The sequence below is a fragment of the Pezoporus flaviventris genome, unplaced genomic scaffold (genome assembly GCF_033815535.1).
Source record: "Pezoporus flaviventris isolate CSIRO_AGI_PZ_B2104156 unplaced genomic scaffold, CSIRO_AGI_Pfla_v1 ptg000021l, whole genome shotgun sequence".
Lineage (NCBI taxonomy): Eukaryota > Metazoa > Chordata > Aves > Psittaciformes > Psittacidae > Pezoporus > Pezoporus flaviventris.
Genome location: NW_026892569.1, coordinates 7,305,408 through 7,325,733, shown reverse-complemented (window position 1 = coordinate 7,325,733; position 20,326 = coordinate 7,305,408). Strand labels below are relative to the sequence as shown.

At 42.7% G+C, this 20,326-nt stretch overlaps 1 protein-coding gene and 1 long non-coding RNA gene across 2 annotated transcripts in view; one reads left to right on the top strand and one right to left on the bottom strand.

The window, feature by feature from the left end:
- Positions 1-20,326, top strand: part of LOC133270559 (uncharacterized) — a 985,299-nt gene that overhangs the window by 919,357 nt on the left and 45,616 nt on the right. The window lies entirely within an intron of this gene.
- FANCD2 (FA complementation group D2) overlaps positions 1-20,326 on the bottom strand; it is a 39,547-nt gene that overhangs the window by 4,019 nt on the left and 15,202 nt on the right. Inside the window, exons 16-39 of the mRNA XM_061455877.1 lie at positions 19,849-19,980; positions 19,466-19,573; positions 18,107-18,216; positions 16,738-16,798; positions 15,904-16,029; positions 14,822-14,895; positions 14,593-14,733; positions 13,366-13,466; positions 12,956-13,071; positions 12,016-12,124; positions 11,036-11,134; positions 10,298-10,407; positions 9,682-9,828; positions 8,032-8,148; positions 7,206-7,334; positions 6,892-7,007; positions 5,940-6,053; positions 5,255-5,382; positions 3,854-3,953; positions 3,364-3,486; positions 2,497-2,590; positions 1,880-1,951; positions 1,553-1,591; positions 851-925 (exon numbers count right to left, since the gene is read on the bottom strand). Of these exons, the coding sequence (XP_061311861.1) occupies positions 851-925; positions 1,553-1,591; positions 1,880-1,951; positions 2,497-2,590; positions 3,364-3,486; positions 3,854-3,953; positions 5,255-5,382; positions 5,940-6,053; positions 6,892-7,007; positions 7,206-7,334; positions 8,032-8,148; positions 9,682-9,828; positions 10,298-10,407; positions 11,036-11,134; positions 12,016-12,124; positions 12,956-13,071; positions 13,366-13,466; positions 14,593-14,733; positions 14,822-14,895; positions 15,904-16,029; positions 16,738-16,798; positions 18,107-18,216; positions 19,466-19,573; positions 19,849-19,980 (2,541 nt within the window). The remainder of the gene's footprint in view (positions 1-850; positions 926-1,552; positions 1,592-1,879; positions 1,952-2,496; positions 2,591-3,363; positions 3,487-3,853; positions 3,954-5,254; positions 5,383-5,939; positions 6,054-6,891; positions 7,008-7,205; positions 7,335-8,031; positions 8,149-9,681; positions 9,829-10,297; positions 10,408-11,035; positions 11,135-12,015; positions 12,125-12,955; positions 13,072-13,365; positions 13,467-14,592; positions 14,734-14,821; positions 14,896-15,903; positions 16,030-16,737; positions 16,799-18,106; positions 18,217-19,465; positions 19,574-19,848; positions 19,981-20,326) is intronic.

Below are 20,326 nucleotides of genomic sequence, written 5' to 3'. Positions count from 1 at the left end.
AAAATACAAACAACCTTGTCACCTCTTGCCATGAGCAAAACCCTGCGAATAGGGGAACCAGAGGAGAAGTACAGAACGTACTGCTACACCATGGTATTTGAAATGCATCCAACACTAACTCTGAGTATCAGTGCTCTCTACTGAGCACATGACATGACACTTTCTGCTGTCCAGTGGCAATGACTAGATATTCATTTGATAACCTCGTTCCCTCAAACATCCATGAGAACTCATCTTACATTTGTAATAGAAAGGAGTTACCTCTTAGAGACTAAGTTACCAACTTAGCCTTAAGTTGTGAAGGCTAAGCCAAAGACTGAGTCTCACTGGCAAAGCCGGACTGCCTTGCAACAAAGCAGGGGGAGTAAAGTGAACTGTTCTTGCCATGTAGTACAGCAAGGCTGGCCTCTCCATCTGCACCCATGCATACTGTCCTGCTCAAAGCTCCAGGAATTACTGCAAGCACACCAATGTCACTGTCCATCTGCACCACAAGCCCTCACCAACCTGACCACTCAAATGAGCTTCCTACTCTGTGATTGACACCTTTGTGGTAACCGATTCTGAAGGAGATAGAGATTGAAAGGCCTTCTTTTGCCAACAGAGAAGCCATCCAATGAGAAGAAGGCTGGCAAGTTGGGAAACAGTGATCTGTTTGCTGAGAGAGCATTGACTGTGCAAGTAAACAGGGCACAGCACAGCTGGGAGACATCTGATGTGTTTGTCATGAGGTGTCTGTCACAAGTGTCACATGTTGATATGTTGGCATGACAAGACAGAACTCTTCATCTAGCAAGAATCAGTCCTGCTTCCCAGCTGGCTCCAAGACAGCTGTCTCCAAAAGGCTTACCCTGTGCTTTTTAAAGCTGTAGTCCAGGAGAGGCATGGCAAGCTTCAAAAATGCTTCTACAAAGAGACGGCCGTACTAGAAAAGAAGGATAAATATATCAGAAGGGTAGTTCAAATTCCTGTTCAAAGAACCATCATAAAGTCAAATAAGATGACACATTCTTTCAAACTACCCCAGAGACTATTCTTGCTTAGTAAAAGACTATACTCGTGAAGACTGTACTGGAATATATAGGATCAGTAAAGTGTCCCACTTCAATCACTGCAAAAAGAGGTAAGAAGGACAAGATCTCATTGTTGTACGCATCCCTGGCTGTATTCACCACAAAGTGGGAATAAAACTGAACTACCTACAAAATGTTAAAATCCCTATACATATGCATGAGTCAGAAAAGGGAGAGCTGCAGAGGGGGACAGGATCTCTCTGGGCTCGGAGGGAGACCTGTCTGCTGTGATGTCTCCTCTCATTTGGACTGCCAGGGGGAAAGGAGAAGAGAGAAAGGGTCTGAAGTCAGAAATGCCGGTCGCAGTAAGTTCACTCTGGTTGAGCCACATGGTGAGGATTAGTGGAAGACAGAGGTATAAGAAACAGTCTCTGCTGCTTTCAGACAATTCAGTAACCACCTCCACTCCCCTGAAGGCAAGGATTCAAGAAAGCTGGTTCTTAAACTGCTCTCTTCAGTTATTTTGAATTCTTGCTTACCTTCAGGCAGGTGCCAAGTACAGGCCTGCTGTCAAATACCTGCTTGGTCAAGAGGAAAAAAGAGCCAGATCAGTCCACAAGTCTAAAGGGAACAATGTAAGCACATCAGCCAATTCGTTACATACTCTCACTACAGTGAGAAATTTGTTCTAAGGCAACATCAGTCCTCAAATTTCAACAGGGACCACATAAGCATATGAAATGCAGTGCCTGTCAGGTGGAAGTACTTGATAGGATGGCCGTTTGGTGATCTTTGTGCTCATGAACCAGGGTACATTGGGCTTTGTGAGGAACATGAAGGTAAAACCAGGAAAACAACAATCTCACCTTGACCAAGTTAATGAGGATATGGAAATTCCGCACAGCGATGTTCCACTGCAGCAGCTTCTCCAGTTGCACCTAATGGGATGCAAGGAGACAAGAACCCAAGGTGGTGTATTTCCTCTTACCTTCCTGGATGCTCTCTCGGCACTTTGCTGCTGTTGTTGTTGAAGACAGAGGAACTAAGCTTCAACACAGGAGATTTATCACAGCAAAACCACTTAATGGCAATTCCAGCCTGATCAGTGCCCACATGGCTTAAAATGCTGAGAGTTAACACACTTCCTTGCTCTCAGAACAGCTCCTGGTTGCAAAATAACTTTGTGCTCCCACATGGGTGTGCAGACCAACTGCACAGCTCAGTGTTTTGCAGAGCACTACCTGCTTTCTGGTTATAGCTTCTACTGGATATACTAGATTTTTGACATGGTACAAACCAGTGAAAAAGGATGCTACTTATATGTCACTCTGTATATCAGTTTTGGCTGATGAATAAAGCTGTCTGACTGCATTTCCTAGGCAAAGTTCAGAAGATCCTTTCCAGTTTATATACCTTTATTGTACAGTACTGTTTAACTTAGGTCATTTTCCCCTCAAAGAGTCCAGTGCATTTATTTTCGTACCTCACTCGAGTCTGATGGTTTCCCAGCTGGGATGCTTTTCACTGAACTCTCTAGCTGAGCCATCATTACTCTGAAGAAAATCAGGAATGTCTGCCTGTGGAGAAAGCGAGAGCAAAACTAAAAGCCAGCTCTGAGCACCAAGATAAACTTCTTGTCCCCAGAACAATGTGAAAAATTTGAAGGTTACTCAGCTGCGCATTCTTTTCAATAGGAAATTGCAGGAGATTGACCCTAGGACTCATAAGCACGTCCAGCCCAACCCCATTGCTCAGACAGATGGAGAATCCTGGGAAGTCACTATCACTTCTCCAGTATGAACTACAGACACCCCTCACTCTTTTGTAGCTCTAGAGGTGCACAGTGAAAGGTTTGCAGCTCTTCACATAAGATGATTTTAACAGTTCCAAAGTGCAGGAATTTTGGCCATCCCTGGATAAACTGGGTTTCCAAGTTCTTATACCAGGAGCAGAAACACCCTGAGAGTGCTTTTGCACACTGCATATCAGTCCAGGATTATCTAGAGGCACCCCAGGCCTCTAAGGCTGACTTTTGGAGCGCTTTATACCACCACAGTAGCACAGAAAGAGGCAGCATACCTGACAACAAATAGAAGCCCATTCTCCAATTAAAATGGCTCACAAATAATAAATTCAGCACTGTGTTAATGTACAAGGACATTCCCCTTAACATAAAGTTAACCATGTACTAACTTGTTGCATGCTGCCAAAAAATGTTTATAAATGCCTATAGTAGCCCACACCAGTATTAACATATTAACAGACCCAAAAATAAGAAAATTAAATATTAAAAAGCAGAAATTTTCATTATGCATCTCAAGAAATTCAAAGTTTCTACTAATATAGTTACCTGGTTAGAGTAGGGTAAGTAGAAGAACATCCATCTTTGGCAGAGTTGATCAGTTCAGGGACACCAACACTGGAGATTTCTTCTATAGCTTTCAGGATGTTATCTGTGTGCTCCAGGTAGACACTAAATCCAAACCCAGCTTAGTTAATCAGTAAATATTACACAGAATAACACAGTAAGTTCTTAAACACTGCCCTATCTGCAATACGGCCTAAAACTGTCAAGCTCATTCTTATGCCAAAGGCAATCATACATAGGAAATCCAAAGCAATACTTAGAACTGTCACAAGTAATGTCACCGAAAGCTACCAAACATGTTTCGACCGCCAATGGCTAACAGAATTCTTCCTATCACTCACTGTCTGTCAATGCAATGTAGGCCAAACTGTGCAAGTGTGAGGGTTATGACTGAGAGGGGTCATTCCTCTGTAGCAACAGGAATTATTAGAAAATGAGTGTCTCAGCACTGAGGCAATGGCTTGAGCCTTACCAGAGCAGAGTATGCAGTGCACTGTTGAACTGGCTGCCCTTCTCCCGATCTCCACTAGGTTTCACCCATGACTGGCAAAGGAACTGCTTTGCTAGTGAAGCTGTAAAAGATAAGGGATAACTTACTGAAGAAAGAATCCAAGACCATTTCTTTCTTCCCTATAAAGGCAGTGTGTCCAAATGGCTTTTTGAAAGGTCGCAGTATCGCTACTCCTCAATATGCCTGAACTTTGACAAGTCAGAATGCATTTCCCCTAAAAAGCAGTAAGGCCACAGGGACATGTATCATAACAAAATATATACACACCCAGTGTGTTCTGGTCTGGAATAGCTGTTCACGTCAGATCCATGAGCCATCTCTGGACATTTCTCCCTGACAAGCTTATATTAAACCTTATTTGTTTGGTAGCTCCTACAGTATTCCAACCCTTTCATTTTAATTAGGCAATATGCAATTCTTAGGGCATCAGTTTCTAGAAATGGAATTTCTAGAAGTGACTTGACTTTTTGGCCACAGTGCTATAATAATAAATGCAAACAGGCAAGTTTAGAGTTTACAGATTCCTTAATTCAAAACTGCTAAGAAACCCGTTTCTCTCTTGCAGAAATGTTTCAAACCAGGAAATTATTAGTTGAAATTGGCTATTCCCTGCCATAAGCAGTGGGCAGTTTTCCTAATGTGGGACTTTTAAAAACGGTCAAATAATCTCAAAGTAGGGAAGTCACAATTCTGAGTGACTATGGAGTTCTGAGGACAAATTCTAGAGATGTCTCAGTATGACAAGGTATGGCTGAGAGAGGTGACGGTCCAGAGTCTTTATTTCAGTGTGTGACAAAGTGGAGACCCAATATTTTTCTTGTACATTTGTCGCAAGCATGTTTTACCTGCTTGAATGCTGCTCCTCTTACAGAACGGGTCCTAACCCATGAGAAGAGCTCTCAACTGGAAACGTTTGTTGCATGGAGTTAAGAGCATGTAGGTTTTCCTCTCTCTGCTCTGAAGTAACAGCTGTATTTGAATTCATTTCCATAATTTTTAGAAACGAGCTGCCATAGACATCTGTACTTACACTAGGAAGCTACATCTAATTAATCAGTGATTAAACTGGTACCAAAATTGAACAGCAGGCTTGCTCTTAGAACTCTAAAAAGCTGTGAAGTTTTGATTTTCGAAAACACCAGCTAAGAGACTGAGGCAAAGCAAAACAAATACCCAAGAAGATTCAATGTATTTACTGCTGTATTTCCTTTTCTAAGAGCTAGGACTGTTCACCCAGCATGATCACTAGGACATCATGGGAAATCTCTCCCTCAAAAGATGCCGTCCAGAGAGAGAACCCAAGATTTACAGGCAAAACCATCACGAAAACAGATGTCAGATTAGAGGTGCTTCACACATTACCAATTTTCTCTTTCTTCCAGCCAGCCACTGGTTTCTCAGTGATGGTGATCAGGAGCCGAGTGAGGATGAATGCACAGTGGAAGTTGGGAACACTCTGCTGGAAATTCAGCAGGTAGTGGAAACTCTCACTGGAGATGACAGAAAAGGGAAAAGGTAAAACTAATGTAGACAATCTCCCAGAAACATACATAAAAAGGAAGTATTAGACCACCTCAGATATGAGGTCTCCCTAGCCCACTATTTTATCTCTGGCAGTGTTCTCCTGAAGAAGTGCTGGTCAACCACTAGTAAATAAAAATTCAGCCACTGAGAAATTTCTCTCAAGCCCCAGTCACGTTAAGTCCAGCAACATCTTTATATACTGCTTTTGCTTAGTGTTCCGGTAGGCATTTTAACTATCCGGAATATACTTATTCCTTCTGTGAATCCCACTAATCACTTCATCTCAAATAGCATTCAAACATTGAATAATTAATAATTAATACATATTTTATAATCCAGTAGCTTCTTTTCATTAGGTTTGACTGCACTGCATTCAGTTAAATACAAACCTCTGTTTGAAGATAGCTAGCTCAATGCTAGCTCTACGAGAGGCCCCAAACATATATTTACCCATAATGCTCACACAAAACGGGAAACTGCTTGAAATTCATCCCTTTCAGAGCTTGGGAAATACTGACTCTACCTTATCAGATCCTCAAGAAGAAGAAATTCTGTCTCTCCTGGTTTTAGTCTGCCTGCAAGCACCTGGAGAGCTGACCTTAGCAAGTCAGCATTTTCAGACTGAGAAAAACCATTCCTGAGGGGGGAAAAAAAAGATCCAGTTCATCATTAGACTAGAAGAAAGAGAGACACCAGATGCAAAAGCATCTCTACCCAGTTCATCATCAGACTAGAAGAAAGAGAGATATCAGATGCAAAAGCATCTCTGGGCGTATTTTTGCAACACTAAAAACAAAGAAGCTGGATATGCAAGAAGAGCTCCGAAATATGAAAGTTATAAGGTGACACAAAAGATTGGAAACTGAATGGGAATGGAAAACCTTGTGCACACACAACAGAAACTTTTCAGTTCACAAAAAGCTTCTATGATGTTATCCTGGATTATATTAGCAGATGCAGAGGTCAAACCCAGGTGCACCAGCACTACTGAGTTTTACACAAATGCAGTTCAAATGCATTTGACTAAATGCACATGGCTTTTAGTCAATGAAGTACAGATTCATCCTTCCCCATTGACAAAAGAAATTCTTTCATTGCTCAGGATTCACGCAGTGACAGTTCAGCAAAGGATGAGGGGACCCGGTAAGAAATTCCAAGACCCCTAGGAAGAACAGGAGTTGCACAGCTAGGTGTGCCAGTATGCCACTCACACTGGTCTTGATCCAAAAGCACACTGAATTCTATCCAGTTCAGTGCTTCATCACCTACAGTTTTAGTTCAGCTCAGGATCAGGCAATGAAGCTTGACATAACCATAAAGTGCTTAAAAGTCTCCAGCCATCGCAGTGTGTTGTTCTGTGTGGCTTACAGGCCATTTGCTGGGTACAAACACTTTAAAGATGATGAATAGGAGGAGGAAGCAATAAAAAGACTTTGCTCACTTAGGTGACTATACACTTTTTTGTTTAAACTTACCAAGCAAATAGGGAGCGAAAAGTTAGTAACAGCTGTTGGTAACAAGAGGACATCAGCATGTGCTCCTGGATGTTCTCTCCTGGTTCATCTTCCGCACCCTGATTTTGTATAACTGCCTTTAATACAGAACAAATAATTCATTAAACACTAATCCAAGGAAAGATAATGGCACAAGAATCCATTTCCATAATTCCATGTTTAAAAAAAATTGAGGAAAATTAAGCAGCTCTTTTTTCCCCACAAACAAAACTAAAAATACCTTTAGAGGTGACAACACTTGATAGTTTTTTGAGTCAAAATTGCTGCCCATTCACCTGGAAGTAGTTGTGCATGTTCTCCATGTGATTGCACAGTGGCTTTAGTAGCTTGACTACACACATAGCAACTTCCTTGGGGGATCTCTGACACAGGTGGGAAAAGCCAATATCCTTGTAGCTTCTTTCCTGCAGCAAATAAAAAAAATTAAAGTCATTTCATCAGCCTTACTTGAGAATAACTTCACATCAAGCTCTACCTCTAAGACTGCTTCTGAGCAGTGCAATCCCTGATGTCGATACCCTCTATGAGGAACCAGCACAGAGTAAGAAAGTTGGTAGAAAGAGAAAGAACACTGAATCTGATAGAGTCCATCAGGTTGCAGTGAATTTCTCATAGTTTAATGCAGTGGGCCACACATTTACTTTACTCCTGAAGGCATCAGCAAGGAATGCAAGGAGTCACTGCACTCAGGTGTTCTTCTAAAGACTGCAGAAAAAGCAGAAGCATGGATGCAGTAGCTTCTGTTGGATAGAGCAGCTATCTGGCCTGCCTAAGCTGAGCTACCCCTTGAACAGGAGAGACAGGGTCCCCGGGGAGGAGTAGGAAGAGGGCTGCTCGAGTTTTGAGGCTGAAAGGCTTTCCATCTGTTATGTACCCTTCCCTCAGACATGCAGAGAACCAGATGCTACAAACATTTCAGCAAGGGAAGTGGTACAGAAGTCTCTTTTGAAAGAGCAAGTGCTGCTCTGACACACAGCTGGGCTCAGACTGCCAGTTAACTGAAAATTATTCTGAAAACCTTTTCTCTTGGGAAAGACCTGCAGGAGGCGACTGATGTGGCCCTGCCTCTGCCCTACATCCATTGGCTGCTGCAGTACTTGCCTTCAGAAAAGGTACTCTCCTTGTGGAGCCTGGGGTCAGCACATGCTCCAGCTTCCAGCACAGGTCATCCAGAAGGAAGCTAAGTTCAGCAGGCCCCAGCTGCACAACTTCACAAAACTGCAATTACAAGAACAGTCAATCCCAGGACCCAGATGTAATTATAGTGCCTTAAAACTCAAGTTCACCCCCTTCATCTCCAGTTATGACTTCTGAATTACTTAACCTCTGCCAGGGACCTATTTGATGGTTTTATATATCCCCATTGTAGGTATGGGGCATCAGTTCTGGTTACTTGAAGAGTGAAGCATGCCTGGTGCTCCGAACACAGCTGAGGCAACATCAGTAAGAGAACTGATATACATATATTGACACTGAAAATTAGCTCCTAAAGATAAAAAGAGGTTTAAGTCCAAAGAATCACCAAATTCAGCAGTTGAGTAATAGTCAAGAAGTAATTTGAAATAATGACACAGAGACTTGTCAAACAGTCTTCCGACTGGCCTGTGACCTGCATGGGGGTGTTGGTCGATGAGAAAATGAACATGAGCCAGCTTCAGTGTGCGCTTGCAGTCCAGAAAGCCAACCATATCCTGGGCTGCATCAAAGGGAGCACAACCAGTAGGTCAAAGGAGGTGATCCTGCCCCTCTACTCTGCTCTTGTGAGACCTCACTTGGAGTATTGTGTGCAGTTCTGGTGTCCTCAACACAAAACTGTTGGAACAAGTCCAGAGAAGGGCCACGAGGATGATCAGGGGACTCGAGCACCTCCCGTATGAAGATAGGCTGAGAAAGTTGGGGCTGTTCAGCCTGGAGAAGAGAAGGCTGCGTGAAGACCTCATAGCAGCCTTCCAGTATCTGAAGGAGGCCTATAGGGATGCTGGGGAGGAACTCTTCATTATGGACTGGAGTGATAGGATAAGGGGTAATGGGTTAAAACTTAAACAGGGGAAGTTTAGATGGGATATAAGGAGGAAATTCTTTACTGTTAGGGTGGTGAGGCACTGGAATGGGCTGCCCAGGGAGGTTGCGAGTGCTCCATCCCTGGCAGCATTCAAGGCCAGGTTGGATGAAGCCTTGGGTGGCATGGTTTAGTGTGAGGTGTCCCTGCCCATGGCAGGGGGGTTGGAACTTGATGATCTTAAGGTCCTTTCCAGCCCTAACTATTCTATGATTCTATGCACAGACACAGTTGTCCTTGGAACAGGCCAGGCTGTACTCCAGCCTGCCACAGGCTTTTCACATCTTACAAATCTCACTGTAGCCTAACACCATTAGACTCCAGATGGACTCAGCCTGCCTACAAAGAGAGTAATAAAAATAAGCACTTCTGCTTTCCACAGCAATGCAGTTTTATATAAGATGATAAACAGGACCCTGCTCACTGAGGGAACATCCAGGACACCGGTCCCAAATTCGTGCTACATTTCTGCTCTGTTTGCGCCTTGAGACACTTGGCGTTTTGCAACACAGGCTTTACTTAAATACAATAGGTTCTTTTTAATAGGCAAGCTGCCTCTTAGCAGTGTTCAATATTAAGGCCCCTTTCTTTACATTAGGTCTACATATGTTAATGGAACAGAAAGGGCAGGACCTCTGAGAGAGGCAGTTACATAAAGCCTTAGCAGTACAGTTTTACTCTGTTCCATTTACCTCTGTATGCATCTCTGTGTCCAAGACAGACTTTGTCAGCAGCCCGCAGTGGAGCACGGTGAACACCTCAAGGTCTAACTCTCGGAAGTACAGGCGATAGTTCTGCAGCTTTGCCAGAGGATTTTCTGTCTCTCTCTCAGTTGCAATCTGAAAAGTAAATGGAGAAACTCAGATTGCAACCTGCAAGACTATAAGACTTTCTAGCTCCAATAAAGTTATTTCTTTCACACGTAATTAAACATTTTGTAGCAGGCTAAAGAAAAGACTAAGAAGAATTCACAACAGCCAGTAGAGAGACAAGCACTAGAATCAGAAGCATTTTCATTTTGAACTGTACAAGTCACTAAAAATTTCCTAGGGAAAATACTTAGGAAACTGGAATAACCTTTGCCATCTCCTTGCTGTGAATCTGTGGCCGTTGTGAAACCCATTCTGGACTTGCACCTTAAGCACCCATAAGCACCACAAGGGGCAGGTGTCAGGAAGCAGAACTGAACCCCTTAAACTGAGATTAACTTCTGAAATTAACAACCTCTCCCTCAGAGCTCTTGCTTATACTTGTACATCATCTTCCCTGGTCTGCCTTTCCTGCAAGTTCCCAGGGGTATACATATACCTTCTCCAGCTCAGAGAGCTCAATGTCAGGCTGGTTTCCCTCAGAACTGTCATCTCCTTGAGAACGATCTGCAGAGCTGGTTTTGCTGCCATCAGTCTGTTTTTTCTTTCCTTAAAGAGAAAAGCAACTTCAGAAACAAAGGCTACACTGTGCTCAACACCAGACAGCACCTGCAGCCAGGGAAACAGCACCAGGTGTATTTTAATCAGCTCTAAGAAAGCATGGCTCATGCACAGGTTATGTGTCATCCATAGCCAGGATTACAGTCCAAAAAAGAGTCAAACGCATTTGGGGCTCTCACACAATCAGCTTCTCTTTTATAAAAATCACAGTAAGAAATTAAAGCAAATCTACCTGTTCTGACTGTGGTTTAAACATTATGAAGTGACTGAAAAAATGAGTGGGACATCACCTTAAAAAAACATCTGAACCCAAATTTAATGTTTCTTCCTCAGACATGTTATTGAGAAAGGAATAAAATCTGGATAAAGAAAGTAAGACACAGCTGCAGAAGGGACTTGTAGGGATGTCAAGCCAATAGCTTGAGGTGTCCTAATGGCTCAGCACTAGTCCTGCTCTTCCGTCCACATCTTTCTTCTGTTCCTAGGCACAAACACACCTGACACTTGCCTTGCACTTACTCAAGGAAGCCTGATCACTGGTTAAGCAGTCAATTTGTTAAAACAGCAAAAAACTAACCCAGCAAAAAGTAAACAAACACTTTTAAATTTCCTTTACCAGTCTTTTTTCTTACTGGACCAACAGCGTTAGTGGATGATACAGCCTCGAGGGCTTCAGAATCAAAAGTAGCTGGTGGTGGGACATATCCAGGGGTTGCTGAAAGAGCCAAAATGTAGAAATTGGATTAGTTAAGCTCCTGAATGACAAAATATAGTACTTCCTCTAGAATTTGCCTGTATGTTCAACCATTGTGGTGAAAGTCCATCTGCTTTTATGTTTAGGTGCATTTAGCTCAAAACTGCACTGGAATTAAAGCACTTCGTATTCCTCCAGTAAGGGAGAAAAACAAGTGCTCAGATGCTGAAGGACATCTGTCCATGTTAGTGAAGCCTGAAGGGCTGTTCTAAGCACATCTGAGCCCTTCCTGTGCTGGCCTTGCAGTGCTCTCTGAGCTGCAGAAGGGTGTTGTGACTGCACTTTATTTCAGATAAAGTTGGTCTGCTGGTTTACAAACACAGCTCTTAATGTTTAGCTTGTGTAAGGGTATGTGGAAGATGACAGTGTATTCATCATTACATTTATCTAATCAAAGAACTTTCCCATGTCAAAGGTGATAACAGTAATGGGGGAAGCCACAAACAAAAAGACACAAACCTGGTAGACAAGGGATAATGGAGACAATGCCAACGACCAAAAGTCTCCATTTGTTTGTAATTGATGGGCCATTAAGCAACTCCAGGCATGGCTTTAGTTGGACACCTGGACTACAAAGTCCAGGTGATAAAATGGGAGGAAACAGAGGAACTTAATGATATGGGATATTCTGATGGAGAGGGAAGGGTAGAACTATGCAAATTAATGCAGGAATGTGCAGTGAAGTGGGATGGGGAAGAGGGGAATAGGCAGAAACAGTGTCAAAGTGACTGGCCATGAGTAAAGCACTGCTAGTCAGTAGAACTGACCAGTGTGCTCGTCTGCTGAACCCCGTGCCTGATCAGCATGTGCAGGACCAGAATATACAAAGGTTTCCTACTCACCTGCCAAGCATTTCCCGAGCACATTCTGCAGCTCTGTGATGTTCTGTAATCGAGTCAAAACTTTCCCCTTCATCTCAGCATCCTGTTGCTGGCAGAAGGCATTTACAACCTAAAGATAAAAACCAAACTCACTGACATAGGGAGATTTGTATCCACTTTTTCTTTCCTGAATAACGTTCTCAAGTTCTGAACAAGCACACAACACAGCACAAGTGGCCTGTGTGACCAGATCCAGATGGCATGAACAAAGCTCTTCAGAAGCCCACGAGAACATGGACATAATTGGTGCAATCTACAAAAAGCACCAGTGCAACAACTACAGCTCAAATATTAACTGAAGAAGAGGAATTAGGGGGCAGCACATTGTTTCTGTGCTGCTTGTGGCTCGAGAGCCCTTGCACTTCCCAGGTCTTCCAGGAAAGAGGCAACCCCAAGAGAAGAGCAGGAACAGGGAGGACGGATGCAGAATTGCACCAGCTCTAACAGAACTCATGTTATCAGAATAACCCCACCAGGGAGCATTCCCACTGACCACCAATGTTAGCAAACACATGGGCAAATCTGCTTAAAGGCACCACATTTCACCCTTCTGTAAACTCACAGAGGTGAAGAACAAAGCACAAAATCACGAACTTGGGAAAGCCACAGTCATCACAAACTGTGTATAAACTGCGGCTGAGCAGCAGATTAAAAACTCGCATCAGCAAGGCAGGTCTTAGAGCCCCTGACCAATGAAGCAGAGCTGCTGGTAGCAGCAGGATAAAGGATAAACGGTAATGAAAAGAAAAACACAGAGAGGTCATCAGGACCTTGCTGGAGAAGGTTTTCAAGATGCAAGACTTTTCTTCAACAAGAATTGTACCCCTGAAGCCCAAGATTAGTGTTTATAAGTGCTACTCCCTAGTGCCACTCCAGCAGCTGAAGACAAGGCTCTACTCACCTCACGAAACCAGTTAAGAGCATAGAACAGGAGTGAGCATAGAAATTCCCGTTCCTGCTTAGATAGAGAGTCCAGCTTCCCTTCAGCCTCCAGGTTAGTCAGGTACAGGGGGCAACCTCAGAGCAGAAAGAGAACATGTTGGACTTTGTTTGCTACCCAACCCTTTGGTCTTTGTGTGGACAGTTTCTTACTAAAGCCTGTATCAATTCCAGTGGTTACTGGGAGAAAGCCTCGTCAGCCACTCTCAACAAAGCAATTTTCTCCCCTACCTCCCTTCCACTTTGTGGACAACAGAGCATCCCACCCCTTCACAAACCGCACGATTCTTCCTACAACTGCAGGAAGTCTTTGCAGATCTGGGACAGGCACAAGTCAGCAGCCAGACTCCACAAAAGGTCTATTTCCCATACCTAACAGGGCATCGATCTCCTCCAGGCTTCCACTGTTTTGCTCTGCAGTGTAGAACCTCAGCAGTCGGAAACAGGGTGACAGACATAGTGGTGACACTACCCTTGGGGGGGAAAGAAAAAATACATGGAGCAAGTCCTATGTTTTACGTATCTGCAGAATGTCTACCACTTTACCATTATATCTTATGCCCTCCCTGTGCTACTTTGCCTACACCTTCTATTCTGCTTCTTGCCAGTCCCAGCAACACAGAGCAGATATGCACCATTATGGTTAAAATAATAACACAAAAATAAAAACTGGATCACCAGTTTTCTGGAAAAGCAGATACGGGCAGAAAACCAGCTGTAATGAATAAAAATGGGGTCAGATTTAGTGATGGTAGAAATCAAATTTGAATAAGTCAGGATTAACTATATGAAATTGTGCAAAGCACAGCTGTGAGCAGTGAAGAAACATCCCTGAATGTTTTCTAGCACGCCACTGCTTACATTCTGAGTGAGGAAATTAACATTTTTCCATAGATGCATGGAAAGAGCTACCTGTTCTTTTATTTTAAAGTGATCCTTTTGTAACCAGAACTAAAATACCAACAAGATCTTATGACAATAAAATTACATAGGATATGAAGGTGCCAGTTAATAAAAAACAACAAACCCACAACTTATTTTTCACTTTGATGCCCTACTGTTTAATTACACTTTTCTTATTTTTTTTTTTTAACATAATCCTGTTCCATTTTCCAAAGACAGAGCCCTTATTTTTCACTCATATTTCACTTGTGGCTGCATGTGTGTGGTTTTGCTCTGGAGCACAGTCTACATTGTCCAAGTACAACTGAGAGTGAGAAAAACAGTGTACTGTTGATACGCACTAAGTTCTTAGTGACTCTATTTGAGAATCATTGCTGAAAACATGAATTTTGCCACCTCAGAGTTGCCTATCCATCTCAATCTGGCATTCAATATCACCGTAACACCAGAAGAAACAGCTACTCTTCTCACATACGTATCTCATTTACCCAAGACCACCTAAACAGCCTGAGCCAGGACAGACTGCCATTTCCCAATCAGCTTTCGCCTCTAGGCCTATCTAAACATATCGAACAGCAAGAGAAGAAAAAGAACACTGGGAACTGTTGTATTCTCTGCCCAGTGAAGCTGTGAAGTGCACCAATGAAAACAATTCCTTTACCTCTGCAGTCATCCCACAGTTTAATGTCAAAGTACCTTTTACTTTGGCTGCTCATTCCACCAGCGACCCTTCCAACATTACTCTGTGACACCAATGGTAGGAGGTTAATGGCAATCGCTCCCTGAGTTTCATCTTCATCCAGATTATACAAGGACTTCACTGGGAACAAGAATGAACTGCAAGGAAAGATAGACAAGCTCTTGTTAACAAACTCAGTTCTCAGTGATAGAAGCATTACAAATGCTTAGCCTGTGATGAGCATACCCATCCACTGTGGGGCTGAGATCCACCACAAAGTCACTGGGAAAGTCCTCCACCAAACTCTTCCCAAACTTGTCCTATAAGGAAAAGGAAAAAAACCTGCTCAGCAAAGGGGCTCTGTGAAGAAAGCTTCAACAGCAGCAGCAGCAGCAGAAAGTGCAGAAGGTAAGGCCAAACAAAAGTATCCTGGAGCAGTCACAGCAATGAAGCCAACTGCATGTAAGGAGAGACAAGGCATGCCTTTAGAGACAAAGCCAGGAAACACTGCTAAGCATGCACAAGTTTCTCCCCTGTTCTTTGGATATGGGCTTGTCTACAAGTTCCCCAGTGATACACAGACAGAGCAGCTGGCTAGAAGAGGAAAGCAGACATGGGAAATTCTGGGTCCTAACAGCAGACCACCAAAATGAAATGGCTGGAAAATGTTGGCAAGATTTTATTTCACACAATGTGTCCCACATACTTCATGTGTTAGAAACAAGGGAGATGTAAAGAACAGGTTTGACAGAGTCTGGACAGACAATGAAAAGATCCAAAAAGCCTGAATAAAAATTGTAAGAAGACTCTTAGCTTGCTTTGCATTTCAGTCTTGCAAGGAAAAAGAAGAAATGGCTTGTACCCTTCTGCCAGGTACAGACCACGTACAGAGTCCCCAGGGAGAAGAAAGTCCCGTGGCCTTCACAAATCTCCTCTGATTACCACAAATACCATTTATTTTTTTATTACCATAAATGACTGTGGCTTTTCAAAGTCCTTAGCCATCAGCCAGCCTTAACAGCCTGACCAGAAGCCAATCTCAATACTAAGTTTAAAGTTCTTTCAGATTCTACTTTTATCTATGAGTCTTAAAAGCAGGCTTTAAAAATGTCATTTAATTACCTTTAAAAGTTTCCCTATTGTCATTTAAAAGTCAACATAAAGGAAGCCGTTGAAACACAATGAAGAATCTGCCACAACCAAAAAAAAGCTGAGAGCTCAAAGAGGATTTTTTATCTGATCAGTCTCTTACAGACCTTGAGCATGCCTAGATCATATTTCTGAAGAATTAATTTAAATGATTGAGTTCAATCTACTGTGCAACATACCAGGAGCTGCAAGTCCAGATTCCCCTTCTGCTTCTCAATCAAATTGGCAAATTCATCATAGTACAGAGCCAAGACCTCTGGTGTTTGCTCACAGCAGAAGCCCACAAGGTCCAGCAAGTTAGAAAGCTGAAAGGAGAGAGAACAGTCTGCAGAAATGGGCATGGTAAATGGTTCCAGCTCAAGCTTTTATCTTCAGTACCTTTTATACTAATTTACTCTGAGGCACATCCAAATTTCAACTCTAAGCAACAGCCCATGGTGTTTTAAAACCCAGTTTTAAAAATGAACATGGGTCTTTTAAGGTACTGGCCCAGCTCTGTTATGAAAAAAAAAACAACAAAAGAGTCTGTCCAGGACCACCCTTAAATAGAGGCCAGCCTAGAAGAAGGTTCTTCAACAGGAGCTAAGGAAAAATGCCAAGGGCAGGCCAACCCTGTACAGCAGAAGTACTCTCTCTAGATGCCTGGAAGGCACTGCTGCCAAGCCGAGAGGAAGGCAAAGGTTGCCTTTGGCTCATTGAAGCAGATTGTCCTGTTTTTTCCCTTTTTGTCTGAAATAACATCTGGATAGAAGACTTCCACTAGATGGCTGCAGTACTGCTTGTCCTGTCCTAGCAGCAGGCAAGATCAGCAGGTGCTATCTTAATACAGACCTTTGTTTCTCCAAAACCATTGTTAATAGATTCTCGTCTCTACAGTCAATGGATGAGAATCCCAGACTCAGTAGAGCTAACTCCCAGATACATACACTGCTTCAGTTAAGACTGTTTCCAGTCACACCTCCTGGCTGACCATATCCTCCCTCTCTCCACAGTGCCCCATTTTTGGTACTCACCTGCTCATCACGCTCGCTGTTCAGCTCCAGTCTCTCCAAGGAACTACCATCTCCTTCATTCCTAAAAGCAATTGATAACCTTTTGTTGCACAACACTTAGATATGCAATTCCCATCACACACACAAGGTTCTCCCTCAAAAAATTGAAGAACTATGCATGAAAAAGATGTTCGTTGGGACACTATTAGGAAAAGACCTACTGCTGTCTGGGACCTGTGGGACAATCCTCAACATTTTCAAGGATGTGTTTTTAATAACTTGTTGAAACCTAGGCCCTCTAGTCACCTTCTCTTCTAAAAGCCAGATGGAGCCTCATCTTACCATAAGCCTAGTATCTGTAGTTGCACATTAGGATAGCTATTCAAAGTTCCTGCTGCTTACTTGCAGGGTTCAGAAAGGTATATTTTCCTCTGATTTTCCCTGGCTTTCAAGTCTGTCTCCTTCAATCTTTCTCTGAGGAAATCAGACAGGACTCCAGTAGGTTACACAATGATCTAATGTGATGCAAAGATATTTCTCAAGTACCATCAGACAGATTTTTCTAATGCATTTGGGTCAGACTTGAGTGGGAAGGAATTTCTCTACAGGTCAAACAGATTTCCTCCATTTACTCCATTTTCCAGGTATAGAACATGCTGAGATCATCTGCATGCACTTTACCTGGCAAACTCCCTAACAGACCCCACGGGCTCTTCTTTTGTTTGTTTGCTTTGTAGTTTTTTTTTACCCTTGTTATTCACCTTCTAAAATTTTCTAAATCTCCTCTTGAAGTAACTAGGTTAGCAAACACTGCTTAGACTTGAAGTAGTGCCTTTAAATTAGCAAGTCTGATGTCAGTGCTATGGGAGCAACAACACAGAGCTTGGAGCTAAGATGGGCTTTTCCCTTTCCATAATAAATAGCAAAAGCATTTTATTAAGAAGTGCAAACTCAGGGAGCTAAATCACTCTTCCCAACACCAGTAAAATCTTTATTTCTCAAGTGCTTAAATCTTTGCCACAGCTCTTAGCAGTAGGTTACCTGGTTTATTGCTGTTCATAAATCATTTATACAGTACATTGGAAATTGTCATGCCAATGCCCAGCACAGCAGGAATACTCTTTCTCTTCTCTTTTAGTTTTCCCAAGCAATAGGTCCTGGTGTTGCTAGTTAAGACATCCATGTATAGGCATTAACAAGGAATTCAGGATGTCTTTGAGATTAGCAGCAGGTGAGGGTTGTAACACCAAGCACTGCAGGAAAGTTTTACATTACTGGATTAGACCAGGATATACATGAGCTCAGAGGCAATGCCTCCCTTCCTTTGTTCTGCTCCAGGTTTGGTCTGAACTGAACATGTTAAATTCACCTTTGCTACATTCTCTCTCACCTTTTTAATGCCACGCTGCCTATCATGGTAACAGCACCAATAATCCCCATTTGTTTGTGGTTGGGAACTGTGCTAGAAAGCCATTTCCTGATCACCATGTGCATATCATCCTAAAAAGACAGACACAGACCATGTCACCACATTGTTAGCATCACTCACAATTCTATTGGCATCTTCACCTAATATCATCTCTAAAGGCTGCAGGGGGTGGTTTACTGGGATTACGGCGTTGCAAGAGGCACATGCACATTCTACAATTTCTGTTATTATGAAAATACTGGTCATAGCTGTATCACTAATGATAGACTAAGAGGCCTCCTGACATAGAGAGCATAAAGCAGTCGAAGAAGTTGCTTCAAGGAAGTTGGGAGACCAGTCTGGTCCATGAGAAGTCTTAATACTTGTCAAAGGGATTGAAGGCAAAGCACAGAAGAGTGTTTAGCAAATCATCCACAGGAATCAAAGTTGCACCTGCACCGCTGGCAAAGGAATAATAATCAAGAAAGCCATCACCTTGAGAGAGGAAGATGAACAGCCGAGGCTAAAACAGGGCAGGCACCAAGTGATCCAGAATAGTGTCTGTGACAAAGGGGTATGTTCTTGCCTGACCTCTTAAGCTGATAAACAGTAGGTGATAAAAGACAGAAAACTCATCTAAGCAGGCAGAGGGCTGCCAAGTGGGTCCTGAACCCACTTGGCAGCTCAGCTTTCTGGTATCTAAATGAAGGTACCAGAAAGTAATTGATTTCAAAGCACAAGCTCTGACCAGAGAGAGGTCTTGAGACACAGGAGGTGAAGTATGCTTTGCAACCTACCAGTCCCAACAAGATCAAACTAGTAGCAAAGAAAATGACAGTACACAATTATGCTATCTTTTCTTGGCCTTCACTAGGCAAGATGCCTCTGGAATGACCTGTGCAGTGCAAAGACAAGTGCCTAATCTGTCCATATAGATCCTCGTATCCAAGAGGCATTGGTTTTAGAAGCACAGTTAAGAGAAGGCAAAGAGGAAGTTGGCTCCCAGGATACCAATTTCTTTGGTGATCTGCCCCTGAAGTCTTGGTATCACGAGGACAAACTGCCAGCTTTGGATCCCCACAGTTACAAACTCTCAGTTCAGAATAAATTCTAGAGCTTACACTCCTACCCTTCTTGCAATTTATGAAGGGGACAGGCAGAACATTTCTGCCTAATATTAATCACTTTTCATAGATAAGGCCATTATTTGCACAACACAAACTGTGGAAGTTAAGCAAAAAAGACCAAGGCACAACCTGAACTCCTTTCTGTTGTGTTACAGGAAAGAGTTAACCTTAATATAGCTTCCTTAATATATATTAAGGAATACATGTTCCTTACCTGAATATAGCTTCTTTCTTGCCTCTGGCTAAATGCTAGTGTGCTGAGAATGTAGAAGAGCTTTCGGATCTGGCATGGGTGCAGTTTTTGTGTAGAATCTAAAATGGTCTGTAAGACAGAAGCCACAGAGTAACTCAGATGTATCAGGAATCCCTTTGCATATTCCCAGCAATATATCAGTTGTCAACTACAGGGAAGACAATTAGCTTTACCTTTTTTGCATATGCATGAAAAAGCTACATTCAGATTAAATAAACATAAATGCAGAACTATTGCTCTGGCCTTAATTACAGCAGTTCATTTTACCAGAGGCTGAATGGGAAGAACAAGCTGACTACCATAACAATATGAGGCTTTTCATACACTTCCTGAAATCTACATACCTTCACGAAGGTGGCATAGCGCATCAGCAGGGATGTGTGCAGTACCACCAAATCAGTGAGCACATCCAGAGAAACATCCAGTTCTGTCTCATTTCCACTGCACACGTGAGTTACCAAAGCACTGACAACCTCCTAAGGGAAAAGCCCAGAAGAAACCATAGGTAGTATCAACAGAAAAATGTCTGCCCTGTTCTGCTCATACAGAATGTGTTGTTCAAGCACAGATAATCAACCTGAAACTCAAACATATTATTCTAAGTCCCTTCTCAGTTTGCTCTTTAATTCCTGATATCCACAATATTGACTTTCTCCTTGAGAAAAGGAGTTCTAAAAGCTCTCTTGATTCCATAATGTAGCTTTTCACCAACTTTTTCTGCCTGCTTGCTAAGACTACTGCAGATTCTGCTCTTTGCTACCAACGTACAAGACTATACACACCTATGCTATTTCATTAGGCACACAGAACACTGCACCATAC